This window comes from Solea solea, chromosome 7, assembly GCF_958295425.1.
Source record: "Solea solea chromosome 7, fSolSol10.1, whole genome shotgun sequence".
NCBI lineage: Eukaryota > Metazoa > Chordata > Actinopteri > Pleuronectiformes > Soleidae > Solea > Solea solea.
Window position 1 is genome coordinate 25088201 of NC_081140.1, and position 18871 is coordinate 25107071.

An 18871-nucleotide genomic window follows, 5' to 3' on the forward strand; every position below is an offset into this window, starting at 1 on the left:
GGGTTTAAAAACAATATAAATGCACAGGTTGCATGACATTTGAAAGGCACAGTTACACTCCGACCAAGAGATGACAAATTTATGGTATGATTGCTGAAATATTTGTCCTATACGTCCTGGTGAGCTGTACAGTATGGGGACATTATGTCAAACCAGACGTGGAAGTCCCAGAAAAAAATCAGCTTTCATTTGTCTCACTAACGTTTTTAGTCTTTTAGAAAATGTAATATGATATATGTAACATATGTAGTATGTAGGTGGACCTCTTAACCTTACGGACATTTCGTTTTGAGACCAGTGTATGGGAAGTAGGTCAGTACAATGGCATCATAGGTGGTTCATGTCGTCAAATGTATATGTATTTACTCTGTGAGGTCACTGTTGATCTGCTTAGTCAGCTCAGCTGTGATTTTCTTTTTACCGTGTCTCCGAACAGACCTTGGCTCCAAAACGTCTTGGTTCTCGACATTAAAAGTGGGTGGCACGACTAAATCAGTACTACTTAAATCTGCTGCAGAAACAGGGTTGAGAGTATGTGCTGGGAAAAGTGGGTGTGTTGGGAAAAAAATGACCTCTCTCTGACCATGATAATGCTGGGGAAATGCCACAGTGACCAAACTACTCACTGTTTTTATTGACCCATGGATACACACTGTAAAGTACACAGGCTGGTTTTTGTTTGACCACTTAACTTCCTGATTGCTGACATGTTCGGTGATGCCAATGCTCAAAAATGTCCAAAGCAGCTTCTCCCATCAACAACCTTACTTTTCTAGGTCCAGTGATATATTTCTTAATGGCGCTGTAGTCGATGTTTCATTCATCTAACAGGAAGAAAGTGTTGTTTTATATAAAAAGTAGCAGTGGAACTTTTTCCTCTCTCTGCTACACTGACACAGAATAGGAAGCCCAGCATCTGTATACTACACGTGACAATCACTAACAACATGTAGGTGCCTTAAATAACCATGTCATTGCCTGTTGTTGGCAGAAACGGGCGTCATACAAGAAACCTGGACAATTATGGGAATCATTTCAAAGAAAAACAATCTAATTCCCTCTGGGCTCTTTGTGGCATGTGGGAAACTATGTTTCCATTATGTTGGATTGGCCTAATGAAAGTACAGTAGCCCATTTAGTCCCAGGCAAGGGCAGTGGAGTCCGTGATTAGTGTAGAAACCTTTCTCGACCAAACCTCCACCACTTCCCAACAAGAACCGGATCTATTTCTGTCTTTAATGACTGAAAAATGAGCCTGGTTTTTAGGACAAAACCACAAAATCAGGAAATTAGGGTATTTTTCAAAGCACAATGACATGTAAACGTGGCCGTGGAAAAGGCATGTGTCCAAAACAATGCATGAAACAATGTTTTGTTGCTTGTTGTACACCAGAGCGTTGTTAGAGAGACAAGAAAATGATATAATCATCTTTCTTTTTTTTTTCCATTCAACTGTTGGGGAGCACAGCTGTGTTGGACATGTTGGCTTTTTGTTGTTTTATTTAATTGTACGTATGGGAGCCCACAGATGCAGCAGCAGTGAGACAAATGCCAGTTTTGAATGTACAAGTCCAATGCGCAATTAATCTTTTATTATCGCACTGGCTGATGTGGAGGGTTGGACTTCCAGTAAACTCTAGGTATAGTCCGTCTATGCTGTCTTTGTTTGGCTTTAGAGGATACTGTGAATAATTTACTGAAATCAATTAAACGGATACCAGGCTTACCATAAAACACCACTTGTTCTGAAAGTACGGACATGTCAATTCTCTTTGCCTGATGAACAATACATTGCTCTCAACTACTGAGACAAGATAAAGGATTTTCAAGCTCACTCAGCTTTCTACAAAAGCACTGCAGCAGTAATGATGCACTTGATGAGCCCACAAACCCTGACATGAATGTTTCTACTCCTGTGCAACACTATTAGGTGTAGGGATGAGCCAATATGATACTTCATAGAAATCAAAAAAAAAAAAAGTGAAATCCAGTAAGATCCAAAACCACTAAACATCACATAACTACTTCACTAAGCACAGTCTGTAAAAAAAAAAAAAAAAAAAAAAGTAAATGAAAAAGCTTCAATAGCAATTTAACTGAGTCATGTTGTGGGCTGTTTATTTCTTCTTAAAGGGAGCGGAATATTTGCAACACATTTAGAGCACTATGGTTTTGAATTGGCTGGTTATGGGGGTAAATGCATCAGCACAAATGTGCTGGTAACAATTTAGATGTTTTAAAGATGTAAAGCAACAGTATCAGAGTGATATCAATATTGGTAGTACTATTATTTATGCAGTTTTTTTGTGTTTGATACCGACATGACAAATTTAAGTATCTATCAATACTGACATCAGTCCGATAAAGTCTTTACTACCAAGCATTTATGCTAATGCCTTTACCATCTAGCAATAACCACCCATTTAACTGTTTAACAAGTTTTCTGCTTAGTCATACTTTTAACAAGACATTGATGCTTTTTATTCACTGTTCTATAGTATGTGCTTGGTTATGATATTTAGGGTTTTGGATTGATTTGGGTTCTGACCCACTGATTTTGACCTGTATTGCGCCGATACCGATGCTAGGTCGTATCAGCTCGTCCCTATCTGGCTGATACTCAAGGTTGTTATATTGGTTTTGTCTAGGACATGAAAAAGTGCTATTGAGCCATCTCTAATTAAGAAAGATGGTGAGCATAGTAGAGTCACTATTAGCGTCTACATGTCAGGGATGTCACAACACTTCAGCTCTAATTGAGGGCCTCATTCCCTCTGTGTCCTCCCTTCTAAAGAATGCCTTGAAAATGAACTAAAACAACTCACACTGCACTGAAAAATATCTTTCTTTGTTTTCCTTTAAGACTGCCTATAACTTTGCAAATTGTCATTTTAAACTATTGCGTGCGAATATGAAATTGCCATCTATCCCATCTGTGTCCATCGCCTTGTGTACACATACTACAACACCACAAAACCCCCACAATGACAAACACATCCCACACAATAAGGCAGGATGCTGTAGCAGTGTTTGAGTCGCTTTGGTACACAGTGGCAGACATTGTCCTTCACAAGTCCTGCAGCATAGCTATAGTTGACTCTGATTAGAGGTTGCAACCTATCCTGACACTCTGTATGTCAACACTATTGATCTCTTCTTTTCTATTAAGCGCTGATCTTTAATCAAATGTGACTCGGATGAGAAGGGCACAGACGTCCACATCACTATGGGGGGAGCCAAAAAGAAAAAGGTTTCGAGGAGGACAGTGACATGTGAAAAGAGGCCAGCCTGCCCATTTTTAAAGACCCGTCAGCCTGTGTTTGTCTCCACAATGAATTAGCCCTCTAAAAAGCCTCACACCCTCACAGGATACAATGCTAGGAAGGAAGGGGGGTAGATTAGCGCTGGTGTAGGAACTAATGTTTTCTTCACACTGCACAAATATGTCTTACGATAAAGACACGCTATTAAACGGGCAATCCACCGCTTGGCCTATCCTGCCTAAGAGTTATAGGCTTTACAAAAATAAAGGAAAGGTCTGGGGGCTTGTGCTGGGCACAGTGGCATTGTTTGATTTGTTTTCCCCTCACTGGTCTCCTCTTAAAATTAACAATACCAAACAAATGGCTGTTTCGCTGACCATTGACTTCATTGAGTATGTAGTTAAAAGACACAGCCAACTCTCAGGAACGGACCAATCCCAGGCGGAAGATTTATTGGCAAAATCCCCAAGTGGAAGACAGATTTGTTCACCCCCCCCCCCCCCAAGAAACAAAAAAACAAACAGTTCTCTCATTTCCAGCCACAAATGGACTCAAGGGATGAGTCTTTAAATAGCTTTTCTCAAGGTTTCAACTATTTATTTCTCAGTATTAAGTTTGTCTGCTCCAAGGGTTAGGATTAGGCTAAGGATGGTTGCATTGATAGTGGAGGCTGCAAAAAATAGTTTTGTATTATTAAAAAAAGAACTATTCATTTGTAGTCCACCGCTTTATCCTATCCACCGCTGGGGGGGGGGGGCTAGAACCAATACCAGCTGACATGGCGCCAGAACAACCATTCACTCTCACCTGCAGTCGATTTAGACTGTCCAATTAACCTTGATGTGAATGGGTGATGTTCGAAACCGAATATTAGGCCAAAAAAATAAGGCATTTCAGCAATAAACCAATGAAACCGGTTAAATGCTTGCATGAATGCTAGCATTCACTCTGAATATTAAATCTTCCATTACATCTCCAACCTCTGGTTCCGAACTGTAGTAAGAAAGCTAAGCTAACATTAGCCGTGTTTATACCGAATGGGACGGTTTAGTTTGGTTTGGTACAGTATTTTGTATATTTTTGTGCTTCCATTCCATTCTTTGGGGGATTAGGTAAATTGGACACTCTAAATTGACCATAGGAGTGAGTGTGAGAGTGAATGGTTGTTTGTCTCTAGCTGTGTGTGGCCCTGCGATGGACTGGCAAACTGTCCAGGGTGTACCCCGCCTATCGCCCGATGTAGCTGAGATTGGTCCAGCACCCCCGCGACCCTCTGGTGGAGGATAAAGCGGTAGATGATGACTGACTGACATTCCATTCTTTGGCACCCTTTGCTTGTAAAATGGTACGGTACAGTCAGGGCACCACCTACAACAGTCAGCTGATTGGACGACAGAAAAACATCACTCCCTTGCAACTGGTGTTTCCTCAACGCTGAACGTCTATCCATCCTCATCGTAAGCTTGACTTCTTGTCTAGACAAAGTTCGTTGTCGCTAGGTACTGTTTTCAGTGGAAAACACAAGCCTGACCCAGGGCTTTACCATTCCACACCGCACTGTACCACGATGGAAACACAGCAGTAGAGCCAGTGTTTTGTTTTTATCATTTTACGACTAATGAAGGGCATCGCCATGAGTTTGTCGTGAGTAATTGACTAATCAAAAACGAATACATAGTGGATTTCCAAATTTAGTTGCTGCCCTAATTGGTAGCTATGAAATTCTTTATGACTGTATCTCATAGCCACATATTAATTCACATCATGTTTTATATTATGCAAACAGTTTGCCAACATAGTTTTCTGATGCATTTTAATTAACTTTTTTTTTTTCTAAATGTGACCTTGATGATCAGATGGAAGTTTAATGGTCGGCTAATTTTATCATTAGCTTCTACTCGACGTCAGTGTTGTACAGTTAGGAGTATGAATTACTCCTATGCTCTGTAAACTGCACAAAACGCTTCCCGTCAGCCTTTAAATATTTCAAAGCAGGATAGAGGTTGAGGATTACTAAATGTTATTTTGCTGTGTTCACAGGTCTCTGAAGTTGCTTTGATCGGAATATAAACAGTTTGTACTGTTCTGAGGAACAAATTACATAATGGTCAAACGTAAGGAATAAAGGAGTCTTGTTCAAAGAGAAATTGAGTTACTCTTAAAAGGAACACATCATTACAACATATAAATCTGAAGAACAATGAAGTCGCAGTTGGGCCTTATCCACACAAAAACAGAACTTTCCCTATAAAATGTTTTTCTTTTTCATTCCCTGGAAGTTTATCCTTAAACGAGTCATATATCCCTAAACAGGTCAATGTTGTCGTCCTTGAAACCATGAATCCATGAAACCCCCCAAAATGACTGTCAATGTTGGAGTCTATATATTAAATACACCAAAAAAAGTACGAGTACAAGAGAATGACATGATCATTTTTTCAAAGTTGCGTATTTGGTTGTATCCACACAAAAAACTAGGGGTGGGGGAACATCAATACATTGAAATATTGCGATATTTTGCATGGTGATAAAACCACTTTTATACCACATATTTTTTAACATATAATTTTTTTAACTGATATTACAAATAAACAATAAACCTTTTGTGGTTTAGCATAAAAATATCTATTGACATTTCAGTCCACTAGGTGCCAAGTGCCCACTTTCACTAGAGTCATTGTGTAAATATATCTGATTTTGTGATAATATCATATTGTGACATAATTATTGTGATAATTTCGTATCGTGACTTAATTATCGTGATAATATCGTATTGTGACTATAATATCATGATATATCGTGTCGTGACTACAATATCTTGAGAATATCGTGGTGTCTGGAGATTTCCAGCCCTACAAAAAAGACAAGGGTGGTGCTTTTGGATTTTTTCATTCTGGGACCAAGAATAGCATGTGGATAAGAAGATGAGACAATACCAAACTTCTGCAGATTCTCATGTGTATGGGCCATCATAAAAAAAGTCTGAATTGATTGTTTTTAAATCAGCACATTTATCGTTGACCTTGTTCCACAGGAAGCTCATCAGTATGAACCACTCTGTCAGGCTGTAATGTGTGAATATGAGTTAGTAAAAATCCACTTACATTATTATAAGCTTATGCACTTTGCACTCTCATTGAACTCATCCCTGCACTTCTTCTCAATAACTGCCATATTTCTTGTTTTATATCCCCCGTTCATCTGCTCAACTCAACTCAGAGTTTCCTCCTGCTTTAGTCCTAAACCACACTCCCTTCTGCACAAATCTCATGTCTGCATTCTTCCCCTGTGAGGTCTTGAGATCAGTTTCTCATGAGGGCCATTTGACATGATAATATATGTTTGGAGAGTTTGTCTACTTCGTGAACATGACACATTGTCTCGTTTCTTGCAGTTTAAGAATGTTTTGTGGCCTGAATTATCGTTGTCTCACGCTGCTCTGACACTGCAGGCTTCATTGCGAGGAGCCCTCTGGCCGATGAGACAGCCTTCTTTGGGGAGGTCAGAGCTGATGCTCGGTCAGGTCTGGGTAGGTGGAGATTTTGGATCCTCAAGTGGCTGATGTGGAATGTTTGAGCCGGTTGCCAAGCAAAGAGGAAGGTTTTGATTTGCTTTTGCGTCTTTCGTGCAGCTTGTCGCAATTAGTGATGTCAGTAGGGGAAAGAAACAAATATGAAGCATTTCTTCAAAGGACAAGCATTTCCTTCCCATGAGTTCATTCTTTCCTTGGGTTTCTCAAGGAAAAGGGAGGTTAAAAGTGCAGTATGCTTCTCTGCAGTCACATTAGGTTTTGTAGGTCGGGGTTCCTCCTGCTCTCTGGGGCAGGGTGTCACATTTAGAGTTAACTCGGTGGTTTGTAAAGCATAAAAACTGTGATGCTGGGTAATGAGTGCATCAAATAAGTCTTATGGTCTGTGTTAAAAATCGGAAACACATTTGTTTACCAGAGAAGATGGATAACCAGTAATGAAGCGAGTGACAGTCCTGAACTGTGCCTCCATTCCGCAGTGCTGTGTCTGTTTCCTAGATGAAACAGCATGACAGCTTTGTTTAAACCAATGCTTACATTTCATTGGCCTGCAGTGTTATAGATGATATTTCACGGTGCACTAGTTTGTGACTCCTGGCTGCGTTGTTCATGGTCACAGTTCCCAGTGCCAAGTTTCCCCTCTCCTCCTGGCTGTAGGTATCCCATGCAGAGGCCATCTGTCTCTCCTCCCCTAATGGCAAGGGTGGAGTCCTCTTAAAACTCAACCGCCCCTCCTTTCCCGCTTACTTCCAAATGCTTACTGTAAGACAAACAGAACATAGCATGGATGGAGTCTAGTTTCTCTGTGTGCTTTGACAGGCCTGAAAACTGACACACCGAGACAGATAAACTACGCTGCAGCAGCAGCAGTTGGAGTGTCGTGTCACATAGCTGCAGAATGTGGAGCACGTCAGGGGAGAAGCCTGCTCCGAGACACGTGTCTCCATGCATCAACACAATGTCACGGATGCCGAGCATGTTGGTTTACTACTCAAACGACCAGTGCTGCAGGAAGATTTGCATCAGTCTGCCATCTATGCTCTCGCATTAAAGATACAGTAATATGAATTAGAGATGTAACATGCTGCCCAGCCGATTAATCAGGCAACTAATATTTTGCATAAACTAACTATGATCTAATTAATCAGCTGTTTATTATTCATTTTCGTTCAAGTAAAACATTTTTGTTCAGGAAGCTCCGATGCTTGTGAAGTTAAAAAAACAAACAAAAAAAACCCCATATATACATTACTTTTATTGGGCAGCCCATGGCCAAGTGGAAAGGGAACTTGGCTTGTGACCACATAGGTCTGAACAAGATACCCAATCCCAATTGCTTATTGTTAATTGGACACTCTAAATTTAGTGAACTCGTGCCGGTCGCAAGCCCGGATAAATGGGTGGGTTGCGTCAGGAATGGCATCTGGTGTAAGAATCTTTGCCAAATCAAGCGGATCATCCACTGTGGTGACCACTAGAGAGGGAGCAGCCAGAAACAAAAAAAACAAAAACAAAAATCACGACTTCTTTTGAAAGACATAAAATGCAAATTATAAAGCTGATGTTGTTCAATAAATGTTAATTTAATGTAAGCAATTTTGTGTGTAGTTATATTATACACATATTATAAAACTGTTATGTTTTATCTGGTAGATTACAGAGAATCGTCCAAACTGCAGTGATGATTGGAGTTCCTGGGTCGTTTGTTTTACTCAAGTGACGTGCTGTAAGTCAAGTAGTCAACGCAACCGGCAACTACTCGCCAGGGGCTAATGCCAAAGATAACTACAACCGACCAACAACTGTGTGACCAACAGCCAGAATCAAGTGACACACACATATTTTTAAACCTTAGCAGGTAGTCCAGCTTCCTCACGCACTCTCCACTAAGCCTATGTGTCTTTGCTCAGTGTGAGCACATACAGCAACTGTTCATACCCGAATCTACTGTATTAACTTTACCAGATCAAGCTGGGGGTGCAAAGCATGATGGGTATGCATGGGGCGATGGTCTTGTTTCTTTCTGCTCTGCTATAGCTGACATATTTTTCCAAGCAATTGAATACTGGGCCAAAACATCATATCTTCATCATTCAAAACCTAACCTTTTTTCTTTTAATCTAAAGTATTCAGTATTGTAAAAAATGGAACATTTACAAGATGGTGTTGGTTTAGAAAAGTAACTTTCATTTTCCAAATAATGTTACTAGTGTCTTTGACTCGGTTCATTTTCTTTTCCAGAGTAAAAACTATAAATTCTGCATGACTTTCTTCATTTGATCTACCGGGCCGGATATTAATGCTGGTGGGTCAGTTTTGGCCCATGGGCCACCAGTTGCTGACCACTGGCTTAGCTAATAGCTCCACCCACCAAGTGACATGGAGGCACCACAGCCTTATGTGACTAATAAGTGTAATAATAAATAATGTCATTCCATTTGTGAGTGCATGCGTGGGTCGGTGATATCCGAATATCGCAAAAGACGTAGCATATTACCAAAGAATTTTTGGAAAAATTGACGGCACTGATACCATTTAATCCCTTTAGTAATATCAGTATTCGTTGTGCTGTCAAGTCACTGCAGGAAGATTGAAACCTCTGAGCTGCATGTAGTAGTAAGGTGACCATAAACAGCTGTTGTGTCAGCTCGGATGACATGACATACACAGGGGAGTAAAAAAACCCACATGGCGCTGACCCTGATTCTCCCCCGCACCCGTTCACTGTGGCAGACACAATGCAAACACAGGCTAACACATGCTGTGTCAAGTAAAGTAAAGCAATTCAGCCTCTTTTTTGTCTAGATCAAGTTATGATTCAGAGGTGGGAAACAGATCTCTAAATTATTGTGGAGATACTGAGTAATAATGACCCGAACAGACTTTCCTCAGTGTATTTTCCAAATGGATGACAAGTCAGGCAGACTGCGTGAAATACCTGAGGTTAATAGGTTAAAAGCTTAAACGCAGTGCAGAGCTATGCAAGGCAAGAATCACAGGGAAAATATTTTTGTAAATGTGGGTCAGCAGGGGGTGAAAACAAACAAACAGGATAGCACAGCATGAAACTTCACAACACAGTGCAACATGCATTTAAAACTCAGCAGCCATTCAAACAAAAAGGCCTGACTCTTACACATATGGTCACACACTTACTCCTTATTTTGGAAGGGAGAAACTCTCTCCCTCTTTGTGTGTGTGTGTGTGTGTGTGTGTGTGTAATCACTAAAATTACAGGGGATGTAATGGAGCACAGGGAGCCTCAGCCTCCTTGGCTATATTCCTCCCAAACCAAGATAGCATTGCTGCGGCTTACCACTCACATTCATGCCAAAGACTCAAAATACCAGCCAGTGGACCACTTTCATAAGCTTTACTCCATACACATCCGAGCCTATGTACAAAGTGGAAATTTATGGCTCGCAAATATAGCTTTACTCTGCCTGCAACTGTGTCTAAAACACTGGGGCACTCTGTTTTGAATATTTTGAATGAAATCACCTTCTTACATTTTATCTGTAAAAGAAAAAAAAAACATTTTCACAAGGTTTTATGTGGACGTACCCTGCAATTCACTTTCCACCACTGCTGTAAATTTTTGTGTTCAGGCTCTTAAAAATCTCAAAGCGTACATGTTTCTATCAATGACTCATTTGTGTGATTATGCCGAAAACAACTGAGACTAGGGTGGATTTGTTTTTTTTTGTTTTGTTTTTTTTCCCCCATTCAGAGCAGTCTCCATGACCTCTAATTTAGGATTTATTTCAGGTTACTTTTCCAAGATACTACATTCAATCCCTCAGAGTTGGTTGTTTTTGTTTTGTTTTCTTCTTTACAGCCCAGTTGCAGGTCCATCAAGTGTGACAGGCAGGTTACTGTGCGTACAGCTCACACTGAATCAACACTCTTCAGTGTTTCATTTTATTTGTCCTTTTTCTCTTGACTTATTTACAAAATGTTAATGAATTATAGCAGTCAAAATGGCGTCTTATGTTTAAAACAAAGCTGGAACCTTCATTTTGTTTAAGATAACTCATTAAAAACTAAACCTGTGGTGGTCTTTAAGTGAAATTAACAGCCTTATAAAGAGAGGGGAACAAAACTGTTAAATTGCTAGTGTTGTTTCATCTCGTTCCAGAGGGTTTTCATTCTTTCCAGCCTAATAGGTGCAGTGATAATTAGCAAGAGTGACAGTCTGAGTGTCCTGCGGTGAAAGTGTGTTGCTTATTAAGAGGGAAAACAAAGCACTGGGTTCTTTTTCAACCCCAGAAAAAATTACGTCTGAGACAAATGATGGCTCTTAATGTGACCGTCGTCGGACAAGTTGTGTTGTTGAGGTGAGAGACGAGTTAATGTGCGATGATTTTGACATAACTGGTAATAAAGTTGATCAAAAGTACACGATTTGATAAATCCCTCCTCTTCCCAAGTGAACACTCTTGCGAAACTCATGCGTTCTCAGAATCTGTCTGCTGTTTTCTCCTCTTCCTTTTTCGTTTTGTCTACACAACAGGTTTACATGGCTAGAAGCTGTTCTTCATAGTGAGCTTCTGCTTTAAAATGCACGCTCTGGCTGGTTTGTCCATTCAGGCTCCAGTAGAAACATGGCAGTACAAGATGGCGGCCTTTGTAAAGCAAGGACCTTTGTCAAAACTAGATATTTTACTTTAAATGACTATAAAGCTAACATATAAACATACATATTGGCCGTATAATACATTTTTGCCATAAACTCCACTTAATGTTACACCAGAACATTCGGGTGTTGATGGAACAAACGTCCCGCAGTCTTTTTTTGTGTGTGTAATCTCATGTGAGTCACGTTAGTGGTATGAGTTGTGTGTCAGTGAAGGCAGAGGCATCATGTCATTTCAGTGCTCCAGAAAAAGCAGCAAATGTCTCCCCATCCACTCCCTGCATTAGCAAATCTCAGCTACTGTCCTTGAAATGCTCACGTTGTCTGGAGATGGAACATCCTCTGGGATGTCGAAGTGGGTGAAGGGAAACTTGCAGTGTGACGAATTGAATCCACGTAGTTTTAATTCCAAGATAATTTGCCTCCACTGTTGGACACCACAGAACGATCACTGTAATCTCCTAATTTAATCAAAATCCATCCTCCCAATTTTATTAAAACTGCCACACTGATGTGTTCCTGTTCGTCAAAGTCTTATCTTTAATGTGTTTTTCTCTCCACAGGTGTGAGCAGTAACCATGTGATCGTTCCTGAGAAGGTGAATGCCGTGCTGGGGAAGAACATCACGCTAGGTTGCAGAATCGTGGTGGGCTCCAACCTCAGCCTCACTCAGATCTCCTGGGAACGTCCCGTTTCTTCAGGCACCATTACACTGGCAGTGTTCAACCCCAAGTATGGAACGTCATACTCTGATGACTACGCCCAGCGCATCTCATTTGTGTCCCCCTCAATACAAGATGCTACCATTACCCTCAAAGAGGTTGGCTTTGCGGATATCGGCTCCTATATCTGCAAAGTGGTGACGTTTCCTCTGGGCAACACTCAAGCGTCAACCTTGGTCAACATATTAGGTAAAGTAAAGCCGTCTCACTGGCATTTTCATTGTGTTTAGTGGCTTTTCAAAGCGTAAATGTTGTTGATTCTTAATGAGCAAAGTTTGGGTGACCGTTTAAACTTCTTACTAAGGTCACAGCCCAATGGAATCTCCTGATCCAACTTATTTCATACACTTCCCAGGTTTTCAAGGCCACTTTCATATTATATAGAAGACACACTTGGAATGCAAGGAGTCAGATTTTATGTAGTAAACATATCAACAGAATGTAGAAAGTTCAAAATCCTCCACTTGTTGCAACTTAGTTGCCTGCGACAACAAGTTAATTGCAGGGTGTGAATGTGAGTGACTCTCGTGACATTTCTCTGCTTGAAAACAAGCTGCGTGAAAAAAAAGTTTTATACACAGAACTGGTCATAAAACGACAATATGCAGCCATTTCCCAGAGAGGATTTTTGTCCGTTCTGCCCTCTTTAACCGTAAAAATAATAAAATCATACGTCAGAGTAGTTTGTATGAAACTTTCACAGGCCATGAAGAAGCAGCAATCAGCGTTGCAATTGATATAAGGCTGTTGTGGTGTATATATATATATTTTCACTGCACATATCTCCTTTATTTCTAGTTGCATGACCATTGCTTGTTGTCCCTAATTACAGGCAGTTAATACACACAAAGGTACAAAATCAACAGCGCAGCCAATGTGTCATAATCTGATCAACACTTGTCTGTGATCAGCTGTTCAGGCAGTACGATTCATGCAAAAAAAAAATCACAGACCACATGTTCCTCATGTGCTTTTTAAAGTGATAAAGCACAAACTAAACAGTTGAAACTGAGCAGAATCAAACCGCAAAGCTAAAAAATTGCAGTCAGTGCAGAGAAAATGACCTCACTGTATGTGAGAATAATGTGGAAAAAATAAATTAGCACACATTTATCAATAAAAAAAGCAGGAAGTTACAGTGATTAATCACATGGTGAACCATTTTGCAGGGGACTGACCTTTGCACAGGCAACAACAGTGCTGTCAGCGTTCGGGCACTTGCTGTCAAAACAACTTATGGCTGTTTCAGGGATTTCCAGTGGAATAATGTGATGTTTTGTTTTTTTGGTAGGAATTCTTATGAAATAAATACATGTTTGGGATTAGAGTTGGGGTAATTGTTTCTTTCTTTTGTTTTATGGTGGGTGGCCACCATAAAATTATAGTGGTAACAGAAAATAGTCCAAATCGGACAGGCCCGTCTGATGTGTTTTTGTGGTCATGTGATTGTGAATTTGACTCTATTGTGAACATGATGAGATGGCACCACTGTAGTTTTGAAATATGACAGTCCTGGCTTTAGGTTAATCATATAATCATATTTTCCTTTAAAACCTCCTAAGAAGTGAAGCAACAAAATCAAGGCTATAATACAACAATTGACCAAAACTACACTATATGAACAAAAGTATTCAGACGCCTGACCATTACACCAAGGGACTGTAATGACGTATTTAAATACATAAACAGTACTTTAATATGGAGTTGGTCCCTCCTTTTGCAGATATAACAGCTTCCACACTTTTTTAGACGAAGATTTTAAAATGTTTGTATGTGAATTTGTGTCCATTCACTCTGATGTTGGACGAGAAGGCCTGGCTCACAACCTCTGTTCCAGTTCATTCAAAAGATGCTCGATGAGGTTGAGGTCAGGTCTCTGTGCTGACCAGTCCAAACTTGTCATACTGTGGTATGCTGAAGCCTTCATTGGAGATAAGGGGCCTAGTTCAATACTTAACAGGTGTGGCCATATAGTTTTTGTCCATATCATGTATATACTCTCCATACTGCATCATGCCCATGTTTCATGCCATGATCCACTCTGTCATGAGCCTCCTTCCTTTGGAGCATTGATGTTGAAGTTTGTCTGTGGTCAGCATATGTTTCATACCTTAAATGGGATGTTGGAATGGTGTCAGGCAGAGCTGGCAGTAGGAGACTGCACTGTAGGCAGCAGCAGCAGCAGCAGCAGCAGCTTCTCCTCTCCCTCCAGAGGGAGAGAGAAACTGATGACTAATGAGCGGTACATTAAGTGATGCTGTGACAGCTCCAGTGTCTGCGACCTCACAGAGTCCACTTACACCTTGCTCTCCCATCTGAGCAGTTTCTCGGGCGTGTTTTTGCTCACAAACACATACATGCATACATAAACACACACTCTGGCCCACTTCACAATTCAGATGTAATTAGGGTGTGATTATGGTGGAAATATATGTTCTTTGCAATTTGACTCATGTTACGTGGGAATCAGTTTATCCCACGGGGTGTTTCTGTGAGAAAGCGCATCACAATTACAAGAGCTAATGTCAGCAGTTTCCCCCGATGCCTCTTCATCTCTGCCTTGTTAACAGTTGAATGGTCGACTGTTTTCAGATGGTTGTAGCTCAATAACTGCACATTTCTGGTTTTCACGTCAGCACATGAACAATAGAGCTGCTTAACATATTGTTCTAATATACAGATTTTTGTTTTGTTGGTTGCGTGTTTTCACTTTTTCAGTTCAGACTCAACTTGGATATTTTTCATTCATGTTTACACTTTGAGGTTCACGAGGAAGAATGTGACTTCATTTCCATTCCTTTCAAATGAACTCAAAGTGAAGCAAAGAAAAGAAAAAGGCTCAAATCTATGAATAATAGACTGAAGTCACGGCACACGTTCTGATGTTTAACAGGTGCAGACATTTGGACACTGACTTAATTTCAGGAGTCGCGCTCATTACGGAAACAACGTTTCGCGTTTGATCAGCATCATAAAACACACAGTGTGTGTATTGGCTCAAAACTGTCACTTGCTTTTGTTTTGCAGCTTTGTTTCCGCTACAATTCATCAAACACTGAAGGCCCACTCACAAGCAGTGGGAAGGAAGCAGAGGAAGCAAATACAACACGTATTGAAAGAATTAGAGCGACCCTTTGTTTTTTAACTGCTGACAGGTCAATGGGAAATCTACCCAACAACAATTGACTTTTATGAAAACAACACATGCACACACATTAAGATGGCAAGATGTTATTGATAAGCAGTAACTACTGCACACAATTCTTCAACTACGTAAGCTACAAGCATTTTAAGCTCCATCCGCAAACTATAAACTGCAGTCTCTTTTGATTTAAACTTGGCCGTTCCTTCGTGTGACCAGTAATGCCGCCTCTTATTTTTCTTCTCCATTTTTAAGAAAATAACCCCACAGAGATGGTTTCAGCTGCATGCTGATGTGAGAAAAAAAAAAACGGGGTCGTGTCATAGTTTCCTTTTTATATGAAGAACTTTCAATTCTCCTTTCACACGATTCAAGTAATGTTGGGTTTTTTCCCTGTGTCTGTTTCGTATGAGTCATTAAGCTGTTATTTTTTGGCATGTTGCTATATGTGTATATATGTATATGTGTATATATGTATGTATATGTGTATATATGTGTATATATGTATATATATGTATATATGTATATATGTATGTATATATATGTGTATATATAGCAACATGCCAAAAAATAACAGCTTAATGACTCATACGAAACAGACACAGGGAAGAAGTAGAACTTTCTCAGAACGATCTTTTTCATTTTCATTCTTAAAACTTTTTCTACAGGAACCCCCCAGAGCAAGATGAAGTATATTCGCCTATATGTGCTGCCACGGAAATTCACCAGTTTTTCCCAAATCACTGGTTTCATGTGGACAAAAAGCCAATATGACACAAAAAACCCAAACCCCAACATGTGTTTATGTAATAAGAATAACCACTAAAACGAAATATTACACTGCTTTATTCAAAATCGCTTCAACTGCCGTGAATTGTGCTGACAGGAAGTAGCCTGTTTTGACAGGAAGTAGCCGCATTCAGGGAACAAATTGGGTTTCTGGTTTAGGTTTGGATAGTGACAGTTCCTCTGTGCATTTGCACTTCAGCAGCAAAAGGCAATGAGCAGTCAGGATCAATGATATAAAGAGAAATAAACACAAAAAAATCCATAGAAAAACACATTTCTGTGAATTTAAAGAGTGTTGGAAATGTTTTTAAATTTGTAAATAGTTTAATACAGAAATGCTCCCTATTATATCTTTAATGCTTGATGGAGAAACTTGTATGCTGCCAGTTTCTCCCTACAGAGTAATAAAGATTGTGATTCTGATAAATCCTACTGTAAAAATGGCCAGACTTGATGCATGACCAATGCACATCCAGCTAATTCTCTTCATTTTCCATCTCTGACGTCAGTGCTGCGAGTGTGTGTATATGTTCAACAGAAAGTGCAGCCAATGAAACGAAGTCTTTCCCCTGTTTTCCCCTAAAGCCATTGCACTCCACTGCGGCGTCCCCTCCCTTCCTGACAGCCACTCCATATTAACACGTCTCTCTGATTTAGTTATTCTGAAGCTTGAGCCAGCTCCCGCTCACCTCCTAACATAGAACAACTACTGTTTATAGTCTGAGGCCTGCGAGGTGGGGCCGAGAGAAGCGAGGGAAGAAATGTGAGGTGGATAACTGAGAGCAGCGTCCCCACCCCTGCTCTTGGACACAGGAGGACACGCTGGGTTATTTTTGGAAAAAGGGGGGTGTCAGACGTTATTGAATTCGTTGTTGGACTTTCCGTCCGGCCCGGGTAGAGGAGTGGAGGTGGAGGCGGCAGGTGTCATAAAGGTTATGGCCTTGTCTTGTGGATTAGGCTGCTGTGTGCCCCCACGTGCCGCCTTTAAAACTGTCACTATTGCAGTTAGTGGGACAGCTGTTACTGCTCTCTTAAGAGGGACAGAGACGGATGAGGCCGTGCACAGCCAGACAAAGAAGAAGAAATTAACCTAAGAGGGAAGTTCTTTATCGATCTAGGAACATGTTTAACCTCGTTTAACCTGTGTGGCTACTTCACTACCTCTCGGTTTCGTCCTCCTGCCTCCTTTAGCACACTTTAGTATTTGGTCTGTCCTTTGTCTTGCTGAACTTTCCCTGAGTGTCATTTTCTGACACTTTGTGAGTAATAAACATGTGTGTTTATTCTCGGCCAGTGTGGCTTTGGAAAGCAGGTAAAAGGTTGTGTTATTCTGGTCACGTCCCTCTTGAATGGATCAGATTTAACTCGCTGTTGAGAAAATCCTTGTTGCATCTAATTCATTCTCAGGAAGTCGGTGTTATGTTACCTCAGCTCAAAAGCACTGAGAAGTGTGCATTACTGTTGCTCCTCATCTTCCAGTACAACAGAGTCAAATATAAACACAACACAACAGTAGTGTTTCCCAAACTATCGGGACCCACTTTTTTAAAGATCATGACCCGTCGTGATCAGTCGTGAGAAGAGCAAATTTAACTTAAGGTTGGGGAAAATTCTGCAAATTAGTCTGGAGACCCCCAAATATCTCTTGGGACCCATGTGTGGGAATCCCTGTACTACAGTGTTGAGTCATAGTAGCCCTAGATTGTGTAATATTTAGGGTTTTTCTTTCCCTTAGAGTCAAATGGAAACACCAAGCACTGATGTGTTTTTCGGAACTGTACAATTTCCTATCAGATGCTAAAAGCTGTGTTATTTCCTTTCTCAAACACATTATGTGCTTGACAGACGGCAATAAAAACAACCACACTATGTTTCCATTGAAGTGCCTCCATATGATTGAATAGCATGGTCCATCAATTTTTAATGCATATGTGAAATGGAAGAAGTCAATCTGTGCTCTTTAGCAGTTAAGTATACCAAGGCCACTTTCATATATGAAGGGATGTACATGATTTATTCATACAAATGATCCACATTCATATTGTGATAATTTCTCCGTTCTGTCATCTCCTCCTTCCCCTTTTCCTCTCCTCCTTCTCAGTGGAGCCTAAGGTCTACGTGTCCGCCGGCCCCACAGCTCTGCTGGACGGCACGAACGAGTCGCTGGTGGCCACCTGCATAGCCGAGCGCGGACGTCCCGCCGCCGAGGTCTTCTGGGAGACAGAGCTGTACGGGCGAAGCGAGAGGCAGAATCAGGAGGAGCCCAACAGCACCACCACTGTTCACGTGCAGTACCTGTGGAAGCCGCAGAGCTACGCCCAGGGGAAGGTGCTCACCTGCGTGGTGCGCCACCCGGCCTTGCAAACAGACTTCCGCATCCCCTACACGCTGAACATTCAGTGTAAGTGTCAAACTAAAACACATCCTTTATTCCGGTGTGAAGAAGTTGAAATGAGAACATGACATATACATATATGTGCACTAGCCAGATGCTATCAGCTTGTATCCCAACAGACTGCTGCACAGGCTTTAGAGGTGGATTTTACACACTTTCTCTGCTCATAGGCTTCACTGAGATTGTATGAACTGATTTGGAAGTGGCTTGAATGTAAAAGACGTTCTAGTCTGGAAAGTTTGTAGTAGTCACCTCCCACTTTCAAGAGGCGTGACCAACGGCCGTAGATGAACATACCTCTGTATGCAATTGGATAGACCAGCAATCAATCAGAACAATGATCCAGAAGATGTATGTAGAGCGACGGAAAATATCACTGCATCACTGGCACTGGC

At 40.8% G+C, this 18871-nt stretch overlaps 1 protein-coding gene across 1 annotated transcript in view; it reads left to right on the plus strand.

Moving 5' to 3' along the window:
- nectin3a (nectin cell adhesion molecule 3a) overlaps window positions 1-18871 on the plus strand; it is a 42481-nt gene that overhangs the window by 9192 nt on the left and 14418 nt on the right. The window contains exons 2-3 of the mRNA XM_058634270.1: window positions 11992-12339; window positions 18183-18482. Coding sequence (XP_058490253.1) covers window positions 11992-12339; window positions 18183-18482 — 648 coding nt within the window. The remainder of the gene's footprint in view (window positions 1-11991; window positions 12340-18182; window positions 18483-18871) is intronic.